This window comes from Filicampus tigris, chromosome 1 (assembly GCF_054856515.1).
Source record: "Filicampus tigris isolate MCC_2025a chromosome 1, RoL_Ftig_1.0, whole genome shotgun sequence".
Classification (NCBI taxonomy): domain Eukaryota; kingdom Metazoa; phylum Chordata; class Actinopteri; order Syngnathiformes; family Syngnathidae; genus Filicampus; species Filicampus tigris.
The window spans coordinates 11,931,347-11,954,589 of record NC_141217.1 but is presented as its reverse complement, the minus strand read 5'-3'; the positions used below and the strand labels follow the sequence as shown (position 1 = coordinate 11,954,589).

The following is a 23,243-nucleotide window of genomic DNA, read 5'->3' as shown; positions in this document are numbered from 1 at the left end:
ATTTCCGTCATTCGTCAACCGTCAGCAAAATGGGTTTCTGTCACTGACGGATAGACGGACCGGTCCATGACATAGGTGGAATACCCAGCTCTGCTATTTGGGACATTGCATTAAAATGAATCATCTATCTGATATACATTAGCACATTTCTAGTCATCTCTGACTGTTGGGCCAATCATATTGGAAATCATTGTATTACCAGTTTAAAAAAAAAAGTTGTATGCATATCCTGTACACGTTCTTTTCTACCTGGTTTTCAATAAACTTGAAAATATGCATTTGTTCAAATGGTTCCATTTTATTGGCATCCATTGAATCACTTTCATTACAGAAATAAAACTACCCTACTGGTAGACTCCGGCTTGTACAATGTGGTTATGCAGAAAGAAATGCAGACTGCACAGCGTGAGGGCAAGAGCAGATGTAACTAAACTAGTGACACATACTGTTGTTAAGTCCTTCGTAGCTTCCAGTGGCTACATGAGCCTTTGTACCTTTTCGCACAGACTCTTTTTAGTTGACTACAGAGATCAACAATGTGCTTGGGAGGCCCACCATTGACTGCATTAAAAAATAAAATTACATACACAGACTTTGGTTTAGCAAAAACTGTGAAAGCTGCACACATTCCTGACATTCGGACATGAAAAGCCTCTTTTTGTTTGTAGACAATCAAAATGAAAAATGAGTCACACATCATAAACCAAAGGAAGCTACTTCACTCTCAGACCTTAAATGGAGGTAACGCGCCTAATGCACAGGGGCTGTTTTGTGACGTCTGAATATACAACTGGGAGAAACTTGGATAGGGGATTACTTCTATTCTTAACCAGGTGGCCAGGATTTGCTCCATTCAATCATTCGCACTTCATGATTGTATTCCCATCGGTTGCATTAGTTGTGACTGCAGACAAAACTCGACGATAACTTGATTGAAGCCACTGAGAATTGTTGTTTTTTAGGGGAAAGGATCAAATTACCTTCACATATCTTTTCATCTGAATTACCAATCATTGCATACAATAAAATAAAGCACCGGTGGGGGTGAAAACCTGAAAAATGCCTACTTGTAAATCAAGTCTGTCTGATTTGATCTGCCATGGCGGCACCGTCCCTGTGACCTCCACCTGAACTATTTAAAACAAAACAAAAAACAAACATTTGATTTCAACTAATCAAGGGTGCATTCTCTCAACAGTGTATTCACAAGCTCTAATAAGGCCAATCAAGCATACGCAATCCAGGTAACAGAAATGGCACCACGAACTCCACTTGACAACCGTAACTCCGGCCTACTAACCCTGACCTCTTTATTCACTTACATGTTATGTCATTACAAATAAAAATAAAAAGAATGATAAAAACAAACAGGAACGAACTAACTCCAAGCTGGCGGCGTGGAAACTAAGCGGGAAAATCCAGGCTGACAGAGTCTCTGTTTTCTCTGCAGAGTGCTGCAATTTCACAAAACCTATTGTTATTGTCGCGACGGCGATCCCACGATCCCACGATCCCACGATCCCACCCTTCTCTTGTCCTTCCTGCTGGTACCTGTTGACCTCATCAGGCCCCAGCAAGCAACACAGCCTGCAATGGTTATGCTGAGGGTGTGTGTTGGTAGGCGGGTGTGGGAGGACACGAGGGGGTAGCTGGTCTGAGCTGCACCACTCAGTCGGTGGAGAAGAGGTCACCGGCCGAGGGGAGCGGGGCCAGACCGCCGGTCACGTTGGGGAGGAGGGAGAGGTCGGGCAGACTCTGGATGTGGGATTTCAGCTCCTTCCTCACCTGGGTCACCCTGGCCAGCTTCTGCTTGTATTCCTGCACACAACAGCAGCTTTCAGACAACTTTATTTCTACGCTCGGGCGGGAGACAACAGGAATGACAATGTTCTTTAAATCAACCAGCTTGAAATTGAATAGCCATGGCAAATGCATAAGATAATGATGCACATTTCAAATGGAAGGCCAAAAAAACACAGCGTTCCACATTTACGCACTATATGAAAAGTTTTGGAAAGTCTATATGCAAAAGCTCAGGTTTTAAAGCACAAAAGTTTTCACTTGGGCGGAAAATACACTATATTTATTTTTCCACTTGATGGCAGGTGGAACAAGCAACCTGTGCATCCAAGTTGCTATTCATACAAAATAAAAATAACTGTTCAATTAAAACGGGCCCATTATTTCACACTGAGTAACTGCGAGCAATTTTATTTACTAGGATATTCATTATTATAGTGTAGTGTACATTTTGCAACATTTTTATTTGGTGGTGTGCTTGCTGTGAAATGTTTCTAACATAAAAATGAGTGCCTTAGCTCAATAAAGGTTGGGAAAGAAGACTGGTGTCGTTGATTTTTGTGTTTGCCTTGCCTCGAGCTTCTTCTCCCTCTCTACCAGCGCCTCCTTCTGGTTGCCGATGTAGTCAGTCAGCATGCGAGCCAGCTGCCTGCGGTCCTCCAGCTCTGCGGCCAGGCGGCCGTTGTACTCGGCCAGGAGAAGACACGCTTCGTCCACTGTCTTGGACAACTTGTCTGCTGCCTCCTTGTCTACAGGGGGACATATGTGAGGACATGTACCTCAGTTTGTCATTCATTCCATTTATCTTTATACTCAGATTTTATGGAATGGAACTCAATACAAGTTTCCGCTTGTCACAGGCTTGCAATTTTTTGCGTGTGTGCTTCTATGATGTGTTTTACTCATTCACTGCCAGACATTTTCAGACCCTCTTTTACGTTAACGTTTGAAGTTTTTTTTTTTTTTAAATATATACATAAGCTCCTGGAATTGAATGGCTGGACTGTGAAAAGACAAGTAAATTGGTCAATGGCAGTGAGTGGCATTGTTGTTGTTGTCGTGGCATGAGACAAAAGTGGTAAATGGGCTTTCAATGTCCAGAATGATGGAAAGAGAAAAGTATGGAGAAGGGAAGGAGCTGCTCAAGATCCAAATCATACCACCTCTTCAGTGAAGGATGGTGGTGGTAGTGTCATGGCATGGGCATGGGCATGGAAAGCTGCCAGTGGAACTAGATCTCTTATATGTATTGATGATGTGACTGCTGACAAAAGCAGCAGAATGAAGTCTTTAAAGGCAAAGAAGAGGAATGTTCTGCAATGGCCAAGCAAATGACCTAACCTGAATCCGACTGAACAGGCGTTTCACCTGCTGAAGACAAAACTAAAAGGAAAATGCCCAGGGTCATGTGGGGCCTGGTGCTTCAGTATCTTGCTCAAGGACACCAAGTGCTGTTTAAATGTGTTAGAAGCGCGCGGGCGGGCAAAAGTTATATAAAAAAACAAAACATAACGTTTTATATAATAATAAACAAGCGGGTCTAGAACGTATCCCAGGGATCCACTGTATTGCAGTTTGAAATTTAAGAGGAAAACATATTCAACTTACCGGTTATTTTTTCCAGAAGCGAGACGTCTTGGACTTCCTGCGGCAACGAGGCGATTTTCTGTCGAACAGCTGCGTCGCCTGATGCGGCGTTCTCCAAGTCCTGCAGTGCTTTCACCAGCTCCTCTGTCTGAGCGTGTGTTACAATAAAAAGGAGGAAACAGTGACCAAAAAAACAAAAAAAACCCAAAGAGGAACACAGGACATGGAGCAAATAGGCTTACCTGTACAATACAGTACTGTCTATCATACTTACCTCTTAACCCATTAAAGCCGGGAGCGCATAACCGAGTGGATACGTCATTTTCTTTTTTTTTTAATCCAATTCTCGGTCTCTTAGCCAATGAAATGCATCAGAAGATACATGTGACGGTGAAACCGCGGAGGATGTCCCGGAATTTTTTCGGGCATTAATGGCGGCGCAGACGATCGCGGGACCTCTGAAATAAGTGACGGCAGTGAAAAAGATGTGCTTGTGGACTTCGAACCAGTGGAACCAATCGAACGTGATATATGGTTGAGCTTTATGTTTGTAGACAATGACAATAGCAACGTCTTTGTTACAGAATAGAGGATGGTAATCACCACTCAATTTTTCTAATGAAAAATAGTCCTTCTCTTGCACTGACACTTTATTTTTACATCTTTGATTGAAACAGTAAATACAAATAAACTCGGGCCTGTGTGGAAGCCAAATGTCCAAGCTCTCAAATTCATTTGGAATGATGTTTCTATCTGCTACAGGGACTGAGATCTCAATTATTTTGTAGGTGTTCAATTTCTGCACGAACCTCAGGCTTAAGAGGGCGATTCTATAGTCGCCCTTAGGTTTTGGGGAGATGTTGAGCCAGGCGCTCTCTTAATGGGTTAAAGGGACACGCACAGGACTGGACTTGCCATTGCGCATAGCGAGCAAAAGGGTCCCTCCACTTGGTCAACTCACATATATTGTTGACTAGAAACCCTATTCTCAAAACCACTTTGAACCCTAATCTTGGTGTGAAATCTTGATTTGGGACCTCAGGTTTTCCATGAAAGTTGCCTTGCCTTGAACACCTATTGTGGGAATGTAACCCTTGCTTTACACAACTATGATTTAAGGGAGGTAATCCCAGTATCTTTTATTGAAATAAACAGAGTAAAATTTGTGTAGTGTTGCGCATCATACCGTTCTGGAAAGGTTTGAGGAATGCTGCAAGGTTAATGGAGGACATTTTGAGCATTCAGCAATCAGCATGACATGAGCATGTCGAGCTCCACCCATACCAAATTATTTTTACACATAAACGCCACTTTTGAAATGAATGTCTGGTACTCTTCACGATAAAGTAAATGAAAACCTCTATGTATCTTGCATAAATATTTACGCCACTGCATGACAAGGGGCCCCTTTCATTCAATAGATACATTATCCATGTATGAGTGTATGCACTGTAGAAGAAAAGTTCATTAAACTTTCCCCTCTGTAGTACCAATAAAGGATATTAGATAAGAGTTGCCTTCTTACCAGTTGATTAGCGGATGTGGTGCGAGGAGAGCTGATGCTTCTGTAGTCGTCATCCTCATCCTCCTCTTCCTCTTGCTGGATCTTCTGGTAGGTTCGTTTCACCGGTTTCTTTTCTTCTACTGTCAAGACCACAGAAGAGCTATTAGTCATTGCCATTGCTTGATGTGCTTGTGGCGAGAAATTGGCGTGTACGCATCTGTGCGATAACAGGCGTGTACCATTTCATTAAACACATAATCCTGGTTGGATTTGAGTCCACAACAGCAAGGCAAATGTCATGTGAACCATCAAACCGGCAACAGCCCCAACTTTGGGAATGTGTTTCACTCACAATCTTGGTGTATTGTGTTTACAAACGTGTCCACTGTTAATTAATATTATTATTATTAATATTATTATTATATGACAACCTGTAGGCTGAGGGCTGTTGGAGTCTTCTATGGCCAGGGTGAGCTGCTGAATAAAGTCACTTCTGTAGAGGTTGCGCTCCTTCCAGATGTTTAGGAGTCTCTCCATGTGCTTTTTGCAGCTCTCATCCACTTCACTGCAAGACGACAGTGGAATTCAGTGGAAGAACAAACAGCAAAGACGAGACAGGTGCTCAAAGTGTACGATGCATGAAAAGCTGTCCCATTGAGACTTGAAGACATTCTAGTTCTAGTTTCTTCTTGGGCAATTCCAGTCCTCTAGGGCCAGTATCCTGCATGTTTTCTGTCTCCCTGCTGCAACACACCGGATTCAAATGATCATATAATTAGGAAGATCTGCAAAAGCTGTATAACGTTTCTCATCATTTGAATCAGGTGGGCTGCATGAGGACTGGAATTGTACTCCCCTGTTCAAGTTTATGAAGATAAATGTTAGAGAGATGAATACAATAAAAATAATTAAACTGACAATTGGGCAGTATCAAATTATAAATACATCCAGTAGAACTGCTATATAACATTTGTAAACCTGTTGGCAGCTGTCTAGTACTGATATTGAAAGTTAAAGCGTTTCTCCAGCAATTCAATTCATTGCTGTCTGTCATTATTTACCATTGTCATAATCCGGCATATGTAAAATCTGCCAAAAATAGGTCAAATACCGATAGAAATGATAGGAATGGCACGATATAAACTTTTTTATCTTCTTTAGCCTCCTTTTCGATTAATTTTTTTTTTTTTACATTCATTCACACGTTAACTTTTTTTTTCGTTTTTAATTTCTTTCCCTATTTTCTACTGGCGGAGACAGTCACCTCCTCGTTTTGCCACCTGAAAAAAAAAAAAAAAATAAAATATATATATATATATATATATTTTTTTTTTTCCGTGGAAACCGGGTCGAAGTGGCTCTGAGTGTAAATGGTTGCCAACCTGGTCTAGAGCCATGTTATGGAGGCCTTGCCAGAACCGGCACTGGCCCAGTATATTCATGATACACACCATACATACCAGTACATTCACAATACGACACGTTTGAATGATTGTTTCATATTTAGTGTCTTGGGACTTTTATTGCATTATTTAAGTCTTTCATTAAATATTACTTCTGTGTAGTTCCTTTTTTAGCATGTTGTTGTTTTGCAGTTTCGATCCTAACTGAATTCAAATCAAACGTAATTTTTTTTTAACGAGAACTTAAAGTAAACAACAAACAAACAAAAACAATCATTCTTTAGAGTTACAAAGTTTTTTATCCCCACGTACCTGGCAACATGAGAGCAGGCATCAATGAGGACCGTCTCAAAGTCTTTGGTGAATTCAGGTCCTTTCTTTTTGCTATTTTGGATGACATCGTTGGCCAGATAGAGGAATGTCAGCTTTCTGTTGGTTTTAGCTGCAGGACAACAACAAATTACATTTGAAAACATTGTCACACCTTTAGTGTGACATGTCACATATTTTGCATTTAAAAAAATCTCACGGCACACCGCCGTCATTTCAAAATCATCATACAACATTATCCTTAAAACCAAATGGCTTATGGATGATTCGATTTAATAATAATAACGCACATGGCGGATACTATCCTTAACTTCCGGACTAAATTTAGCTGCTCCCCGACATAAAGCTAGTCTCTCAGTCAGGGCATATTACTTGAACATACTTCCATGGATTATTGTACTACTTTCCTATTGAAACAGGACATCTTGAAGCGTTTCAGAAAGAGCATAAAAAAACATGAACAGGTGAATCCATGAAATACTGAACCGAATATGCAGGGGACTACAGTACACCGATTATATGGTCAAATTAACAGTTCACATCAGTTTAAATCACAATACACCCAGGTCTCGACTGTCAGTCGTAATCACCAGCAACAATATTTGGTCTATCTACAGTGTAGATGGTGTAGATTCTACACAATTATTTTTTCAAAATCGCTCCGCCCTACTATTTATTGCAGTGTGAGGAATATGCCAAAATCATGTTCATCCAATGAAGAAAAAAGGTTAAAAAAAGAAAGAAACACATTTTAAGATACTTGTTATTGTACTGGTATGGGTAAATGTTTGGCTACGTGGAATTTAATGATAAGACCTCCAAGTTTGATTATTCTGCCTCACCTTTCTTCAGCTCTCTGTGCCACACTTTGACGATAAGGCCCGAGTGTTTGCGGTGGTGGATGATCCACAGGGACAAAGTCTGGACGCTCTGCTGCGAGCTGCTCAGCTCCGACAGCTTCTTCTCCAAGGCCGCCTCGGAAAACGACGACATGTCCGTCCGTGTACTGGTGCGTGTCTCCTTGGGAGCAGACTTGCCACGACTCCGCTCTAAACTGACGGAGCTTCAAGCTAGTTGGGGGAAACCACTTAAGTCACTGTCATCAAAACTAAAGTTGCACTTCACGCAAGTACAATGAAGATTAAAAACACCCCCCCCCCAAAAGGAGCGTCCTTCCGCTGCCTACTAAAACAAATCACTGTTATGACGTTATACTAGCCGCTAACCTACGGGAATGGTGTGAGTAAAATTAACAAACGTGCAGCTTATGAGTTGGCTCTAAGAAAGCAGTTTGCTCAATAGCTCAAGTGTTTGTTTACAGCCACAGCTAACACTTAGCCAGCGACAGCTAAGTAGCCATCCGCATACTACGAGCTAGCCTACGCTTTAGCCCGAGTTGAAATGCCAGAACTTCTGTAATTCAGAGGTGAATACCTGTTCGGCACAACAGCGGGATTAATAAATCGGTAAACATCAAGGTGGAGCGACTAGTAGGTCGTTACCTTTATCTGAACTAATCAGGAAGAATTATTAAAAAAAAAAAATGGCAGTTTGCACTTTCACCTCAACATGTGCGTCGCGAGGTAGTGACGTCATTAGCAGCCGAACTCCTCCTTTTCGATCATTTTTTTACATTCATTCATTCACACGTTGTTAACTTTTCTTTTCGTTTTTAATTGTTTTCCTATTTTCTACTGGCGGAGACAGTCGTCTCCTCGTTTTGCCTCCTGAAAAAAATATATAACTGCAATCTATTTCTCTTTCTCTCTCGCACGCGCTCTTCATATACAGTGTGTGTCTATATATGTATATACTGTATATGGGACATTCTGGAAAATGTGTGGAATTTGTATTTTATTTCAGAAAAACGTTTATTGTATTCATGTTGCACCATATCTAAGGCGCACAAGTACAGTAAAAGTACAGTAAATTTTCAAATAGTATTTTCTAGCTTTTCCCTAATATCTTGCCTGTCCCTAAAATGTGTCACTACCGAAACACACAATTACATCCATCCATTATCGATACCGCCTATCCTCACAAGGGTCGCGGGGTGTGCTGGAGTCTATCCCAGCTGTCTTCGGGCAGTAGGCGGGGGACATCCTGAATTGGTTGCCAGCCAATCGCAGGGCACACAAAGACAAACATGCACACTCACGATCACACTTAGGGCAATTTAGAGAGTCCAATCAACTTACCATGCATGTTTTTGGAATGTGGGAGGAAACCGGAGTACCCGGAGAAAACCCACGCAGGCATGGGGAGAACATGCAAAATCCACACAGGGAGGCTGGAGCCAGGATCGAACCCACGGCCTCTGAACTGTGAGGCGGACATGCTAACCAGTCGACTACCGTGTCACACACACAATTACAGAAGAATTAAAATAATTCTACGAGCCGATTCATATTTTTTTCCATTCCCCCTCTACAGAGTATTTTTATAAATTAATATACATGGTTTTGACATCAAAATCAATCTAAATGAATTTTTTACAAAATTTAATATTAGTTTTTCCGAAATAAATCAAAATTTATACGCTATTTTTCATTGTAAAATGTAGAAAGTTGATCATATTGACTTCAAAAGTCATCATTAATTAAAACAAACATACGCTTAAACAATCGTTATCAAAAATGGTTGGTTGATAATTCAATACTTTTTATTTTTGTTAAAACATCATTTTTTTTGGTAGTGACTGCAACATTTCAATAATGACCATATTGTTGCTGCTGTTGCAGTAATACTTTGTGTGAGGGTAGCATTGTAATCACTTAACTACTTTTGCTACATTTTAACTTTTACGTGTATTATAACTGATGAAATATTATTTTTTCCATTTTCTAGTGCTTTGTGCTGTATTCAGGGTTGCGGGGGGTTGGAGTTGATCGCAGCTGACTTAGGGCAAAAGCAGGGTATACGCTGGACCGGTCACTTGTCCATCACAGGGCTCTTCATTGAAAAACTGTGGTTTCACCTTCCAAATGAAAATTGAATTGGAATGACAAACATTTTTGTAACATACATTTCCCTGTATGTATGTTCCCTCTCTCTCTGTTTTTTGAGAAACATCCGGTGGTCTTGTCTTTTCCTCCATGCTCTTCTGACTTTCCTTTGCCCTCTGCCGGATAATTCATTGGTAGACTTCAGCTTTCCTCCTTCCTTCCATCTCTTATTTCTTTCTCTTTCCTTTATTAAATATTCTTTGGATTTCACTGGGTCATTGTAACCCTTCACCTGTACTCTGTCTCTGATAGGCTTTTTGGCATTTTTTTTTGTCCCTTCAAATTAAGATAAAATATGGAATAGAATATTGTTAAAGTCAGAAAGATCTATGTATGACATATGTATCTATGTATTATATTAGTTAAAACTTACTTTATTCAAAAAGAAACATCATATTGTCACTACCGAAACCATTATGTCACTACCGAAACGTTTCGGTAGTGACCGTTTCGGTAGTGACCGTTTCGGCAGTGACGTTTTAGTTGTTGACAATACTCAACAATGCCAGGCACAACGTGGCTACCACAGACCGTTTTGAGCATGTGTACATAGATAGAAAACAGTACATTTAGCATTAAAATCAAAAGTGCTCATTTTATTGCCAAAATGAGGTGTTGACGGTCCTTAGAACCACATGCTGAATTTCAGAATTTGGAGGGTACATAAGTTAAAAATGCTGCCAACTAATTACTCGCCATGTGCCCAGTGATGAACATGAAGGTAATGTCATGAAGGTATATATATATATATATATATATATATATATATATCCTCCTAAGACCCGTACTCTTCCATGGCTTGCATTTTTAATTTCTCTTGGTTATTTGGGCTCCTTGGAACCTAATGACTATAAATACAAAGAATTATCTTTTCACATGATGTAGTTTCTGAGACCGCGACCCGTGTGTGTATAAGCGGTAGGCCTATAGATAATGCATGGATGGATAGTTTCTGAGAAAAATGATGTGCACATATGTGGACATTCGTTTTATATTTCCATAGAATAAATAAAGTCACAGTTGAGTCATGATGTGCAAAAGTCTGTATTTGGTGTCTGAACAGAGCAGCATTTTCCCTGAGTAAAAACTAAATGATAAATTGTGCCCATTTTAAGTGCCGCAGGAAAACATGTCTGTAAAAGTAAACATTTTAAATTTAGCATTGTTACTGTTGTAAACTTTACTCTGTAGCGCGCTGCCTTCAAGTTTATCAACCTCTGGCAGATGTGCATTAGCCTTCCTGCAGACTGAGACAACAGTCACTGGACACTTTTTTCCCTGCTCCCAAACATGTGGGTCATCCTCCTGCTCTGCAAAGCCAGAGTTGTCATTGTCATGCTGACCCAAGAAGATCATAGCCACTTCAGTATGAAATTCAAGGAACTGCATGATATTCTTCTTTGAAGTGCCAAATACACTGAGGTCTTTGCGATACAGTAACCAGCTGTTGGCTGAAGCCAGATCGGTAAAATGCATTATCATCTGCAGTGTCTATTCGGCCATTCATGCGATAGTAACTCATCATTCTATCAACAAGGTCAACTCCACCTGTCTTGGAGTTGTATTCACGAATGGTACTTGATCGTGAAATGGTCACATATTGCTTCAGTTTTTTGTCCCATCTCTGGCAGGTGTCTTCTGGCTCTCGAGCATGAACAGCAGACATCATCAAAACCGGTTTATTGTCATGCCACTTCACAACGCAAATCTTTCCACCCTCAGTGATAACTTGCACAGAGGTACCTCTTCCATCTTTTTTCATTTTTTTGTCAGCAGGTAGCTTCTGCACTGCTGCAGCGACCCGGTTCTTGAGGAAGGAGGACGGACCTGCAAAATAGGGTAAAGTGCCCATCTGCAGCTAATTTTATGTTTTAATCTTTTTGTTCCCCCTCATAATTTGGTTCCTAAAATTAGGACTATTACACCAGTCAACAGCAAATTTTTAATTAGAGATTGCAATGTTTCTTTAAACATATTTTTGACACTGATTTAAAAAAAATATTTTTACTTTTTTACTAGCACATCCAGTTTTTGAGTCCTTTTCAATTTTTGTTTTTAAGCTTGACTTATAAAAGCTTGCACAATACAGATTTTACCATGCATTGTAATTTATACCAATGAGAGACTATGGCATGCAGCTATGCTAGAAAAAAACCCAAGGGCAGATTCGGTTTCAATCCCCCCAAAAATCATCTGTAAAAGTTAACATACATTTCGGATTAAAAAAATAGTAAAACTGAGTTCACCGGTGTTATCTCTCTGTTTACTTATTCATTATTTTACTGTTTTTTTATTTGTATTGTATTAATCAGTGTGTGTTGCAGTGTAAACTCTGTTATTATTTAATGTTTTTTCAACAATTTGGGAAAACAACAACTTCATTGTCTTTCATATTTGTATTTGATCCTGCTTTTCCAACAAAATATGAGTCGTATGAGTCAGAATGTTGTGTTTTCAATCTTTGCATATATGAATTCATGATACGATGAATATAATTCTGCGACAGCTTGCTTGTTGCAAGTACACTCCATAAAATGTCATTACAAACATTTGCATGCTGATTTGCATCCTTAATGTTGTGGTTGACAAAATATATAGTATTGCTGTCCAAACATAATAACTGTGGCTTGGATGCAGGTAAGAGTCAAATTTTTGCCAATTCAACAGGCACATCTGAAAAAATAAGCTTCAAATTTCAGCCACAATGCAAACTAGACATGCATAAACAAACATTTTCACAATGGATATTTCAAATGTTTATTTCAAGATGTTTAAGCCAAGTAAATCCAGAAAAAGATCATTCTCATGCAGAATAAATGCAGGCTTCATTCATCAAGAACTAAACTTGGGTTTTGAAAATCTACAGTGATCTTAAATTGGACTAGCAAATCAGCACTGTTGTAAAGTCGAGCTTCTTTCACCTTAGATAGCTGGCTAAGGTAAAGCCTTTCCTTTCCCATCAGCACTTAGAAACAGTCATCCATGCCTTTCTTAAATCTTGGCTAGATTCCTGTAATACCCTTTATTTTGGAGTCAGCCAGTCCTCCCTCAAACGTCTCCAGTTGGTCCAAAATGCTGCTGCCCGTCTACTAACTGGAACTCGGAAGATGGAGCATGCATATAACACCAATTCTGACATCCCTTCACTGGCTCCTAGTGAATTTTTGGGTTCAATTTAAGATTCTCCTATTTGTTGACAAATCATTAAATGGCCTGGCCACGGCGTACCTCTACGAGCTCCCCCATTCCTACGCACCTTCTCAGTGCATCGGGTCTGTGGACCAGGCGCTGCTTGAGGTGCTGAGGACAAAGTGGTACCTCAGAGGGGATCGCGCCTTTTCTGTTGCTGGTCCTTCCCTTTGTAATAACCTTCCATTGAATGTTAGGCAAGCCCCCTCTCTGTCCTTTTTAAAAACCCGGTTGAAGACACTTTTCTATTCTCTGGCTTTTGATCAGACCTGAAATTATCAGCTCTTCTCCAGGTGTCAATTATGTTTTATGTTACCGGTAATTTATTGGCTTTATTTGTTTATGTATTTTTTATTTAGATCTTATATATTATTTATATCTATATTTATTCATACTTGTGTATTACGGCCTTTTATTGGCTTTATTTATTGTCTACTGTTTGTAAAGTGCTTTGTTACAGCTCTGGCTCTTATGAAATGCGCTACATAAATAAAATTGTATTGTATTGTATAAAACAAAAAACAATAAATGTGCCATTTTCAAAAACCACAATTGAGATGGCCTTTTTCACTGGTTATGGCATTCATGCGACAAGGTAAATACACCTCAAACAAACAAATGAGACATGCAAATGCAGACTACTCCCCCTAAAACACAAAAGTGATCCTCTCATCCCACAGCCTTAAATCCACACCTAGAACACATCCCCTCACACCCTGGCTTGCATGAGCTGAGTATCAGCCTTTTTTGCATTCGACATATGTTGATATGTGGATGACACTTCTATGTCTCTTCGTTTGTTGCCTGGCACTGCAGGTGACTGATGGCGAACTGGACTACATCTCTCAGGGAGAAGGACTCCGACTTCAGGGTGACTTCTCCATTGCTGGACTCTTTCCTCTCCATGACACCAATGGCCCAAGTGCTGGTTTGCCCGCCCTGGGTCCATGCAATGAGTGAGTTTCCTGGAACAATAACATCCATTGTTGGGTTGCATTTTACCGCTAGTCTTCGAATGGAATACCTTATTTAGAATGAAGATTTTTATTTTGTTTTTTGGTTGTTGTATTATGATTATACGTTTGAAAAAAACTTCAGTGAATTAATCAGTGAACCCATACTGTGATTTTATTGACTGTCTGATACATTTACCAGCATGTTCCAGTACAATGTAGAGCTGTATATCTACTGAAGATATTCAGCACTACCATCTAGATCAGGGATGGGCAACTGCGGGCCACGTGCTGCCATTTGCCAAATATAAATGAATAAATATATTAACATATTAGTGCTGTCAAACGATTACATTTTTAAAAAGAATTAATCGCAATATTTTTCGTGATTAATCGCGATTAATCGTATTTTTCAACTACATTTTTTATGAAGCTTTGAGTAGTTATTTACTTGAGTAAAATCTTGGAATTAATAAGGGAAAAAAATAAATGTATATTTCGATTCAAAGACTGTTCTAATAGCTTTCTTTGATCCTTGAATACGATTCGTTTGTGAAGTACAACAGTTGAACGATACACCAAAGACATACAACTAATATGGTATTTGAATTTGGCTGTGCAAAGTGTGCAAATTATTTTTGGATTTCTCCAATGAGCCGTCAAGCAACTTTTTTTAAAGTAAAACTACGTTAAAGTCTGTCTTTGCGACAGTGACTCTCCTCGAAGTTTGGCTGCACAGTGAGCAGAGATCAGCTGCTACAGGAAGTAAATAGAACTGAGTTAACTGAGTTAATTTTTTTAGTGCGTTATGAAATTTTAATTAATCTCCATAGTTAATGTTTTTATAACACCCAAGCAAGCATGTTGAGAACATGATTCAACCCCTCGAGCCTATGAATTTTTATTCTAATTTATTTATCTTTAATTTATAGAGGTCGCCACAATAAGCATGGCTTCCACATGATGCAAGCCATGCGATTTGCCGTTCAAGAAATCAACAACAAGACTGGCGCACACAACCTCCTGCCAGGAGTCTCACTGGGCTACCAGCTGTACGACATTTGCTCTGTTCCGGCTAGTGTGCTGGCCACCCTGGACATACTAGCCGATCAGTACCGGAGCCTTGCTGCCAACGTAGAACCAGTCTTTGCCAACTTGACTTTGGCTGTCATCGGGCCCGACAGCAGCAGCAAAACTTTCACTCCTGCCGCTCTACTGGGGGCCTACCTCATGCCACAGGTAAACTATATTAGCGTAACTGATTGAAATGAATGGAAATGCTATTAATTGGTTCCTGCTGCCTACACACACAAAAAAACCCCATACATTTTGTAGTGTGTTTCTTCATGATATAAATAGATAGAATGTAAAGTTCATTGAATGCTTCAATTCAATGGACATCATGCTGCTCCTTCTGGTCTGCACGCCTTGGGCACCTGGGGGCAGTATCATACAGACACACAGATAGAGAGTAGGGCTCCCCTTTACGTCGATCATGAGCTACCAGTAGCGTGCTCAGGGGTTGTCGGTCAATCCCATGGCATTAAAAAATAAAGAGAGAGTTGTACTATCAACATACAGCGCTATCTAGAGTTTTACTCGCAAGTCAAAGTAGAAAAAAAAAGAAAAATTGTCTGAATGAAGGCTCGCATCTCGAAAAACTCAAGGGATCGGAAGTTGGAACCCTGATAGCAGACCAGGACAAAGCTCATGAAAGAACTTTTAACATCAACTCTGTATTTAAAACATTTAGTAAAAATGTGTTGAACCGTTGTTCTGAAATTCCTTCCTACCCATTGAGACGCCCTACCAATGCCCAGTACGCTTGTGCACGCATGCGCACAACACAGTGTTTTCATGGGACTTTAGTCCTACCTGTCACACGTTTGGTTAAGTGGTGAGTACTTCCTATTTTCGTTTTTATTGAGTCTTATTTGACTTTTTCGTTGCCTCAAAAATACTTTTGGCGTGTGTTTTCTCGTAGTAGCTTTTGAGCATAGTGTTGATCTGTTGACCACATACATCACGAAGTGTATGTGTACCACGTCAGGACCTCCTACCTCCTTGCGCCTCCGTCTAAGTATTTTCTTAATGGATTTTTTAAAGTTCTACCTAGAAGTCTGTATATAAACAAAACAAGCTGAAAGCGCACGGCCGTATTTTGGCTGTCAAATTAGCCATGGGTAGGAAGTTTCGCAACGGGTAGCATATTTTGGCATGAGAACAGGCTGTCAATTCAGCCTTCGGTAAGAACTTTCAATGTGGTAGGACACCAATTTGGCAGAACACCGTTTTACTGAAACATTCAGCAATTGGACACGTGCATTTAAATGTTTAGAGAAGATCAAATGAAGTTAACCAGTAAAGGCTTTGTGCATTTTAGCTTCATTCAGAAATGTAACCCTAACCCAAAAGCCAAATTTCCCTTACTTTTTGTGAGCAGTGTATGTATTCTCTTTACCGCAGATCTCTTACGAAGCATCAAACAAAAAGTTGAGCAACAAGGTCCTCTACCCATCCTTTTTCCGCACCATTCCCAGTGACAAGAATCAGGTGGAGGCAATAATCCAGCTGCTGGTTCATTTCAACTGGACCTGGATCGCTCTCTTGGGCAGCGACAACGATTACGGCCTGGATGGCATGCAGAGCCTGGCCCAGCTGGCCCCGGCCCATGGCATCTGTGTGGCCTACCAGGGAATCATTCCAGCCTACAGTAGCGAGACAGCCGACCTGATGAGGAGCATGGTGGAGGGCATACTCAGGGCAAAGGTCAACACCATTGTGCTCTTCTCCAGTAAGTCCAAACTCAGTGGCTTCTTCCCGTTCGTTGTCAAAGGCAACGTGACAGGAAAGGTGTGGATTGGCACGGAGGATTGGTCAGCTGCTACCCGCGTTTCCGGGATCCCCGGGATACACACGGTTGGGACTGTGATCGGCGTGGTCATCAAGAACGCAGCCATAAGTGGGTTTAGGACGTTTGAGAGGAGTATCGTGGAGGCTTCGCTGCGTCCCGGCGACTCTCAGGCGGGTTCAGGCGTCACCGGTGGTGTTTGTCTGCAGAGCACCGACGTGTTCAGCCTGGCCAGGAACAACTTCACCTTGGAGAAGTATGACATCACCTCCTCCTTCAACGTATACAAAGCGGTGTATGCTGTTGCCCATGCTCTCCACCGAGCTCTTCAATGCGATACTGGACAGTGCCAAAAAAGGACGGTGCATCCTTGGCAGGTCAGCTCTGTAGTTTTTGCCCAAGATGAAGGGCAAATCACCAAAAAAAAATCACAATATAGCAATTTTTCCACAGTGGACTATATAGTTCTTTTATCAGTCAAATGAAAAATCATTTTTGAACGCTAATTATGTCAATGCTGTCACTTATTTACAATTTAGCAGATTCATGTCAACTGGAAGTTCTTTGGTAATCCATATTGAACAAATAAACAGGTTGGGGTCAAAACATTGCAACACTGATGCTATTCGTCAGCCCGTCTATGGCAGCCTATCTTAAAGTTTTTCGAAAAGCTGCTATTGAGCAGCTCAATGCCACGTATTCCAACACAAAGGAAAGTCACAGATCCAGTCACTTCGTTGATGTAATTTATCAGTGGCCGGCAGTTAGTGTCAGACCTGAGCCGTCAGTGGGTATTTAAGTGACATAATCTACCCCTTAAATAACATCATCACATCTCTCAATATTGTGCAAAAATGCTATAGAATGGCAGATGTTTGCTCCACCTTTTGCTCCCTATCAAGGTGATCTTACTGCAGATTGCTCTTGTTTTTGTTTCTGAATGTGGAGATGTGATTCTGCTGTTACTCAGTACAGGGGCGGATTTATTCTTGCCGGATACAGGACTGCTGGCTAAAGAAAAATCCTGAATAACAGTTGACTTTTTAATCAATAACAACAAGCTGTGTGTGTTTTTTAAAATAAATGTACAGTATACATAATATACAAAAACATACTATTGCTTTGCATACTGTACATTTACCCACACTGATGGATTGGTTTTAAATAAATCAAGGGGGAAGAATGTCAAAGTAGTATCCTTACACCACTGATATTGGCGATAACCTATACTGTCTGCACATTCGAACAGCACTACACAGTGGATAGGGAGTGCTTCAAATTCTTGATTTTTGAAAAGGGAGAAAGGACTAGTTTTCATCAGCAATGCCTTCGTCTGATGTTAAATAAATGAACTATAATAAAAGATTACAACATGCAAAAAAGACACATTACCAGTATACAATAAAGTTAAAGGGGTAGTCAATCGAAAACATTTCTTTCTAATTAAAATTTTGGGGTTGACTTCCCTGACACCTGGAGGCAACATCCACTATAACGGTATGCAAATAAATACTGTAATACAGCAACCAGTGTTCACATCTTTGGGTGTCAGCAAGCCATTTTTGGGCATTAAATGTAAATGATGAACACGATGGATTCCGAACACAGGCCAAGGACTTTTCTTCACAAACTCTCCCTCTTTGCACTCAGCTCCTGCCCATACTCAAAGACACGAGATTCTCTCTGGAAAACACCTCTGTGTACTTTGACGTAAACGGCGACCCTCCCACTGGATATGATATAGTGACGTGGATTTGGAGAAGAACGGAATGGTCCCTTCGAGTGGTGGGCACCTTCACCCCAGACCCCCTTCAGCTTACACTTGATGAAGACGCCATCGAGTGGCACAACACTGAGACGATGCCCAGATCAGTAAGATTCTCCATTGTAGCTTTTTGACACTGGGGTGGTAGGCTACCCTCAAAGAAACATTTTCTCCGAAAAGATATGACTAGTTACCTTCGAGTTTAATGATCACCTCTGTGAGGATACACCTGTGTCGATCAATAGTTCACAAACATTGTACACCAAGCTACCACTTCAAAAAATATTACTTTTACTCTGCCTTTATCAATAGTGCCGTCAGGGCGTTTTTTTAAATTTACCATTCATCGGACCAACAACTTTCACATGCTCCTCCATTTTCACGTCTTCTCTCTGCTCCTGAACTTGCCCTCGCGCCTACAATAGGGACCTATGCCAAACACAATGGCAGCCAATCAGTGTCCACGTTAGGGTGTGACATTGACGATTCTTTTTTATACCCCCAACAACTCAAGCACAAGCCCCACACATCAAAATGGATCTCATCATCATACAGAAACAGTAAAGTTAGAGTTTAAAAATGAGATGAATGCAATTTTAAAAAATAACGCTTTAACTCAGCCTGTAATTAATTGATCTCAATTAATGCAATAATTTGACACCCCTACCCTAACTCTACTGAAATACTCCCTAAAAGTTACCCAATAGATTTTCTTCATTAAAGATATGGCGGTTTGTCAGCACAGTTGACTAGTGGTTTGCAATTCTGCTTCATGACCAGGAGATTCTGTGTTGGAATCATCATAGAGCATCAACAAGCCCATCTGAAAGAAAAAAAAATATTCTAAAATATATTTGTAAGAGTGTTAATTTTAACAATGGGTCACTCTGACCCACAACATAACAGGAGAAGTAAAACAGTCTTTCTGCCTCCCGTTTCTTGTGTCCAGGTGCCCTCGTCCATCTGTTCTCCGCCCTGCCCGAAAGGCTACAAGAAGTTGATGAGAGGGCAGCACGCCTGCTGCTTCGACTGCCAGTCTTGCCCTGCCGCCACCTTCCTCAACCTCAATGGTACACATCTTGATGCCCATTTTTGATCCACTCCAGTGTGACAAGACAGTCATGAAAAAATCCACTGCTTTTCCCACAGTTGTTATTTTATTTAATTTTTTTAATAATTACTACACAGGACAAAGGGAACCACACATTGTCAACCCAAGACTTACCCGTACTGTTATTTTTAGGTCGACCAGCAGGTAGCGCTAAATACTAATACGTATATCCATCCATTATCCAATCGGTTTATCCTCACAAAGGTGCGTGCTGGAGCCTATCCCAGCTATCTTTAGGCAGTAGACGGGATACAACCTGAACTGGTTGCCGGTCAATTGGAGGGGACACAGAGACAAACAAATATTCGCACCCACAATCACACCTAGGGGCAATTTCCAATTGACCTACCGTGCATGTTTTTGGAATGTGCGAGAAAACCCACACAGGCATGGAGAGAACATGCAAACTCCACACAGGAAGGCCGCGACTGAAGTCGAACCCGCGCCCATTGCACTGTGAGGCGGACGTGCTAACCAGTCGACCACCGTGCCGCAACAATAAATGCAATGACATACAATAACCTACCGGAGTAAAACGGGTCGGCAAACTTCGGGTCGTGTTTGATTTTTAATACCAACACATTGGCCAGGTCAATCATGGGGAAAATATGCTTTTAATGATAAAATAATAATTCATTCTCGTAACTATCATCCTTGACAAGAAGTAGTAAATCAAATGGATGGAAACATATATGCCCACACTACAAATGAAAAAATACTAGTATGAATGCATTTTATTTTGGGCAGATTTCATATCAGTCAAGGTCACCTTACAGAACTAAAAGAATCAATTTGTCTCTGTGTGCCCTGCGATCGGCTTGCAACCAATTTGGGGTGTCCCCCGCCTACTGCCCGAAGACCGCTGGATTAGGCTCCAGCACTCTCCGCGACCCTTGTGAGGAGAAGCGGATTGGATAATGGATGAATGGATGGACATTAAGAACCACAAAATGAGGAATAAAATAGGTGGTTAGCACAACCGTCTCATACTTCTGAGGTTGGGGGTTAAAATCCAGGCTCTGGCCTTCCTGTATGCCATTTGCATGTCTTCCCTGCACTAGCATGGGTTTTCTATGGGGACTTCGGTTGCCTTCCACATTCCAAAAACATGCATACATTCATTAAAAACGAAACTGTCTTTAGGTGTGAATTAGAGTGTGAATGGTTGTTTGCAGAGCTGGGCATTTTACAAAAAATTTGCAGTCCGTTTATCACCTTTCGCCTACAGCCGAGGTACCCTTCCATCGACCAACCAACCAAACTCTCCCTAAAAGTTAACTAATTACTCTTAAATGTACTCTAATACAATCAAAACATTACCTAAATACTCTCAAATGTGGAGAAATACTCTCTAAGTTATCAAAATACTCTTAAAATCTATTGAATACTCCCTGAAAGTCCCAAGTGCCCAAATACTTGTAATTTTACTGAAATACCCACAAATAGTAAGATTTCTTCACGTACCACTAGAGGGAGCCCACGTACCAACAGTGGTAATCATACCAGTTTGATAGCACACTTTGAGAATGACTGACCAAAGAGATTGGGTGGCTCTGTCTACGGGGACATGAATGAGAGGAATCGTCTCTGATGTTAAATCTGCTGTTCCCAGAATCCACCCAATGCCAGCCGTGTCGGCGCGAGCAGTGGGCTCCTGCTAGCAGTGAGCAGTGTCAGGACCGGAGAGTTGTGCTTCTGGCCTGGGGCGCGCCCCTCGCCGTGGCGTTGCTTTTCTTCCTGGCCTTCTGCCTCCTTCTGACCTCCAGCTCGGCGGCCATCCTCCTGCTCCACCTTCACACCCCCGTGGCCAAATCAGCCGGGGGTCGCACGTGCCTGCTGATGCTAGCCGCCCTGACCGCCGCCGCCTTGAGCTCTCTGTGCCATTTTGGCCCCCCGTCCCGCGTGGCCTGCATCCTCAAGCAGCCGCTGTTCACGTTCAGCTTCAGCGTGTGTTTGGCCTGCATCACCGTGCGCTCCCTGCAGGTGGTCTGCATTTTCAAGCTGGCCTCCAAGCTGCCGCCGGCCTACGACAAGTGGGCCAAAAAACAAGGGCCCGAGGTGACCATTTTCATCATATCCGCTATCGCTTTGCTCATTTCCGTGACCCGCGTGGCCATTGACCCGCCTGAGCCGTCCCAGGATGTGGACTTCTACCAGGACAGGATTGTCCTGGAGTGTAGCAACACCCTGTCATTCGGTGCAGGCGTGGAGCTGGCATACATGTCGCTCCTCAGCATGGTCTGCTTCTCCTTCAGCTACATGGGCAAAGACCTGCCGGCCAACTACAACGAGGCCAAGTGCGTCACCTTCAGTCTCGTGGTCTACCTCATCTCCTGGATCAGCTTCTTCACTGTCTACCTCGTCAGCAGAGGCCCCTTCACCATGGCTGCGCACGTATTTGCCATACTCTTCAGCGTTCTGGCCGTCCTGGGTGGCTACTTCCTGCCCAAAATGTACATCATCATACTAAGGCCGCAAATGAACACTACTGCTCATTTCCAAAACTGCATTCAGATGTACACCATGAGTAAACAATGACTGGTAAATTATATTCTCTGCTATTTAGCTCACAAACACTGCTGGGATAAAAAAACAAAGTACAAATACTTTGTGACTCTACATTGTAAAAAACACAAATAAAAACAAAAGGTTGAATATAAGTGATTGATAGGTATTTATGGCAACAACGTGAGTTGGTACAACAAAGCAAGTGAGCCTGAGCTGTTTGCTCCAACCACATCTCTAAGTTGGGGTTCAAAACAACACTGAAAAAAATTACGGTTGAATTTACTCAAATTAAATTTCGTCAGGTGGTTGCACAAATTAAAATAATCCGGATCCAGATACATTTTTAAAGTAGATGTATAGTCTTCTTAAAAATATATCTTGATTCAGATGATTGTATTTCATGCAAGCACTTGACGAAATAAAATTGAGTTAATGATGCACAGCATTTTTGTCATTGAAGGTACTGAAGATTCGTATTTTCTTGTTGTGAAATGCGAGAAAGCCGACTTTCACAAAAGCAAAACTTAAAACGTTGAGGTGAATTGCTGAACTTAAAATTTTATTTAAGTTTGCTGCCTTGAAATTTTGATTTCATCCAACAATTTTTTCTACAGTGCACTTGAGTACACGGAAAAAAAATGGCGTGTTGAATTTACTCCATTTTATTTTGTCAAGTGGTTTCACACAATAGAATCATCTGGATTTAAATACATTTTTGAATAGTGGGAAAGTCTACTTAACGAAATAAAATGGAGTAAATTCAACAATCCCATTTTTTTTCAGTAGAGTTTTGGCTAGTTATTTTTTTTCTCAGTACGAGCTCTATGAAAGTTAATACAAGAGGGAAACTGTGTTGTTGTTTTTCCTTGTTGGAAGTTATTAAAACTGATCTATTGACAGTGTGTGTGCTTTATATTATGCTGCCTCCAGGTTGCCAACGCGCACGCATCAGAAGGAGCAGCACAATGGCCAATGAACTGAAGCAAATAATGTGGCAAAAAGAGTTCCATTTCTTTAGAATCAAATTTGTATGCGAAGGTACCACTGTATTGAACTGAAGAAGTTCAATATTGACTTCATAATTATTTGTTATAATTCTCATTTTGGCAGAGTCAGTCAAAACAAGGCATTTTCTATTTTCAGGGAGTCAAAAACAAGTGGTAGCTGCTGCAAAAAAAAAAAAAACCCTGCAACATCTTTTTTAAGAGATCATTTAACACTTTGAATAAAGGCACAA

General features: G+C 41.1%; 2 protein-coding genes across 3 annotated transcripts; one reads left to right on the top strand and one right to left on the bottom strand.

The window, feature by feature from the left end:
• Positions 1-278: 278 nt before the first annotated feature.
• rprd1b (regulation of nuclear pre-mRNA domain containing 1B) lies at positions 279-8,201 on the bottom strand. Of its 2 annotated transcripts, none has more exons than XM_086029478.1 (8): positions 8,059-8,201; positions 7,467-7,694; positions 6,607-6,736; positions 5,323-5,456; positions 4,913-5,031; positions 3,409-3,535; positions 2,374-2,549; positions 279-1,818 (listed from the first exon to the last, which is right to left on the bottom strand). In XM_086029478.1, exons 2-8 carry the CDS (start codon positions 7,615-7,617, stop codon positions 1,669-1,671), a joined length of 987 nt encoding a protein of 328 aa, XP_085885604.1. In that variant the 5' UTR covers positions 7,618-7,694; positions 8,059-8,201; the 3' UTR covers positions 279-1,668. The 2 variants fall into 2 exon arrangements, with proteins under 2 accessions (XP_085885604.1, XP_085886279.1); XM_086030153.1 differs by having other exon boundaries at positions 8,127-8,193.
• A 4,059-nt stretch (positions 8,202-12,260) lies between these two features.
• tas1r1 (taste receptor, type 1, member 1) lies at positions 12,261-22,592 on the top strand. The gene is made up of 7 exons (XM_086044507.1): positions 12,261-12,266; positions 13,635-13,774; positions 14,704-15,010; positions 16,238-16,999; positions 18,273-18,494; positions 19,337-19,457; positions 21,111-22,592. Exons 1-7 carry the CDS (start codon positions 12,261-12,263, stop codon positions 22,034-22,036), a joined length of 2,484 nt encoding a protein of 827 aa, XP_085900633.1. The 3' UTR covers positions 22,037-22,592.
• The last annotated feature ends 651 nt before the right edge of the window (positions 22,593-23,243 follow it).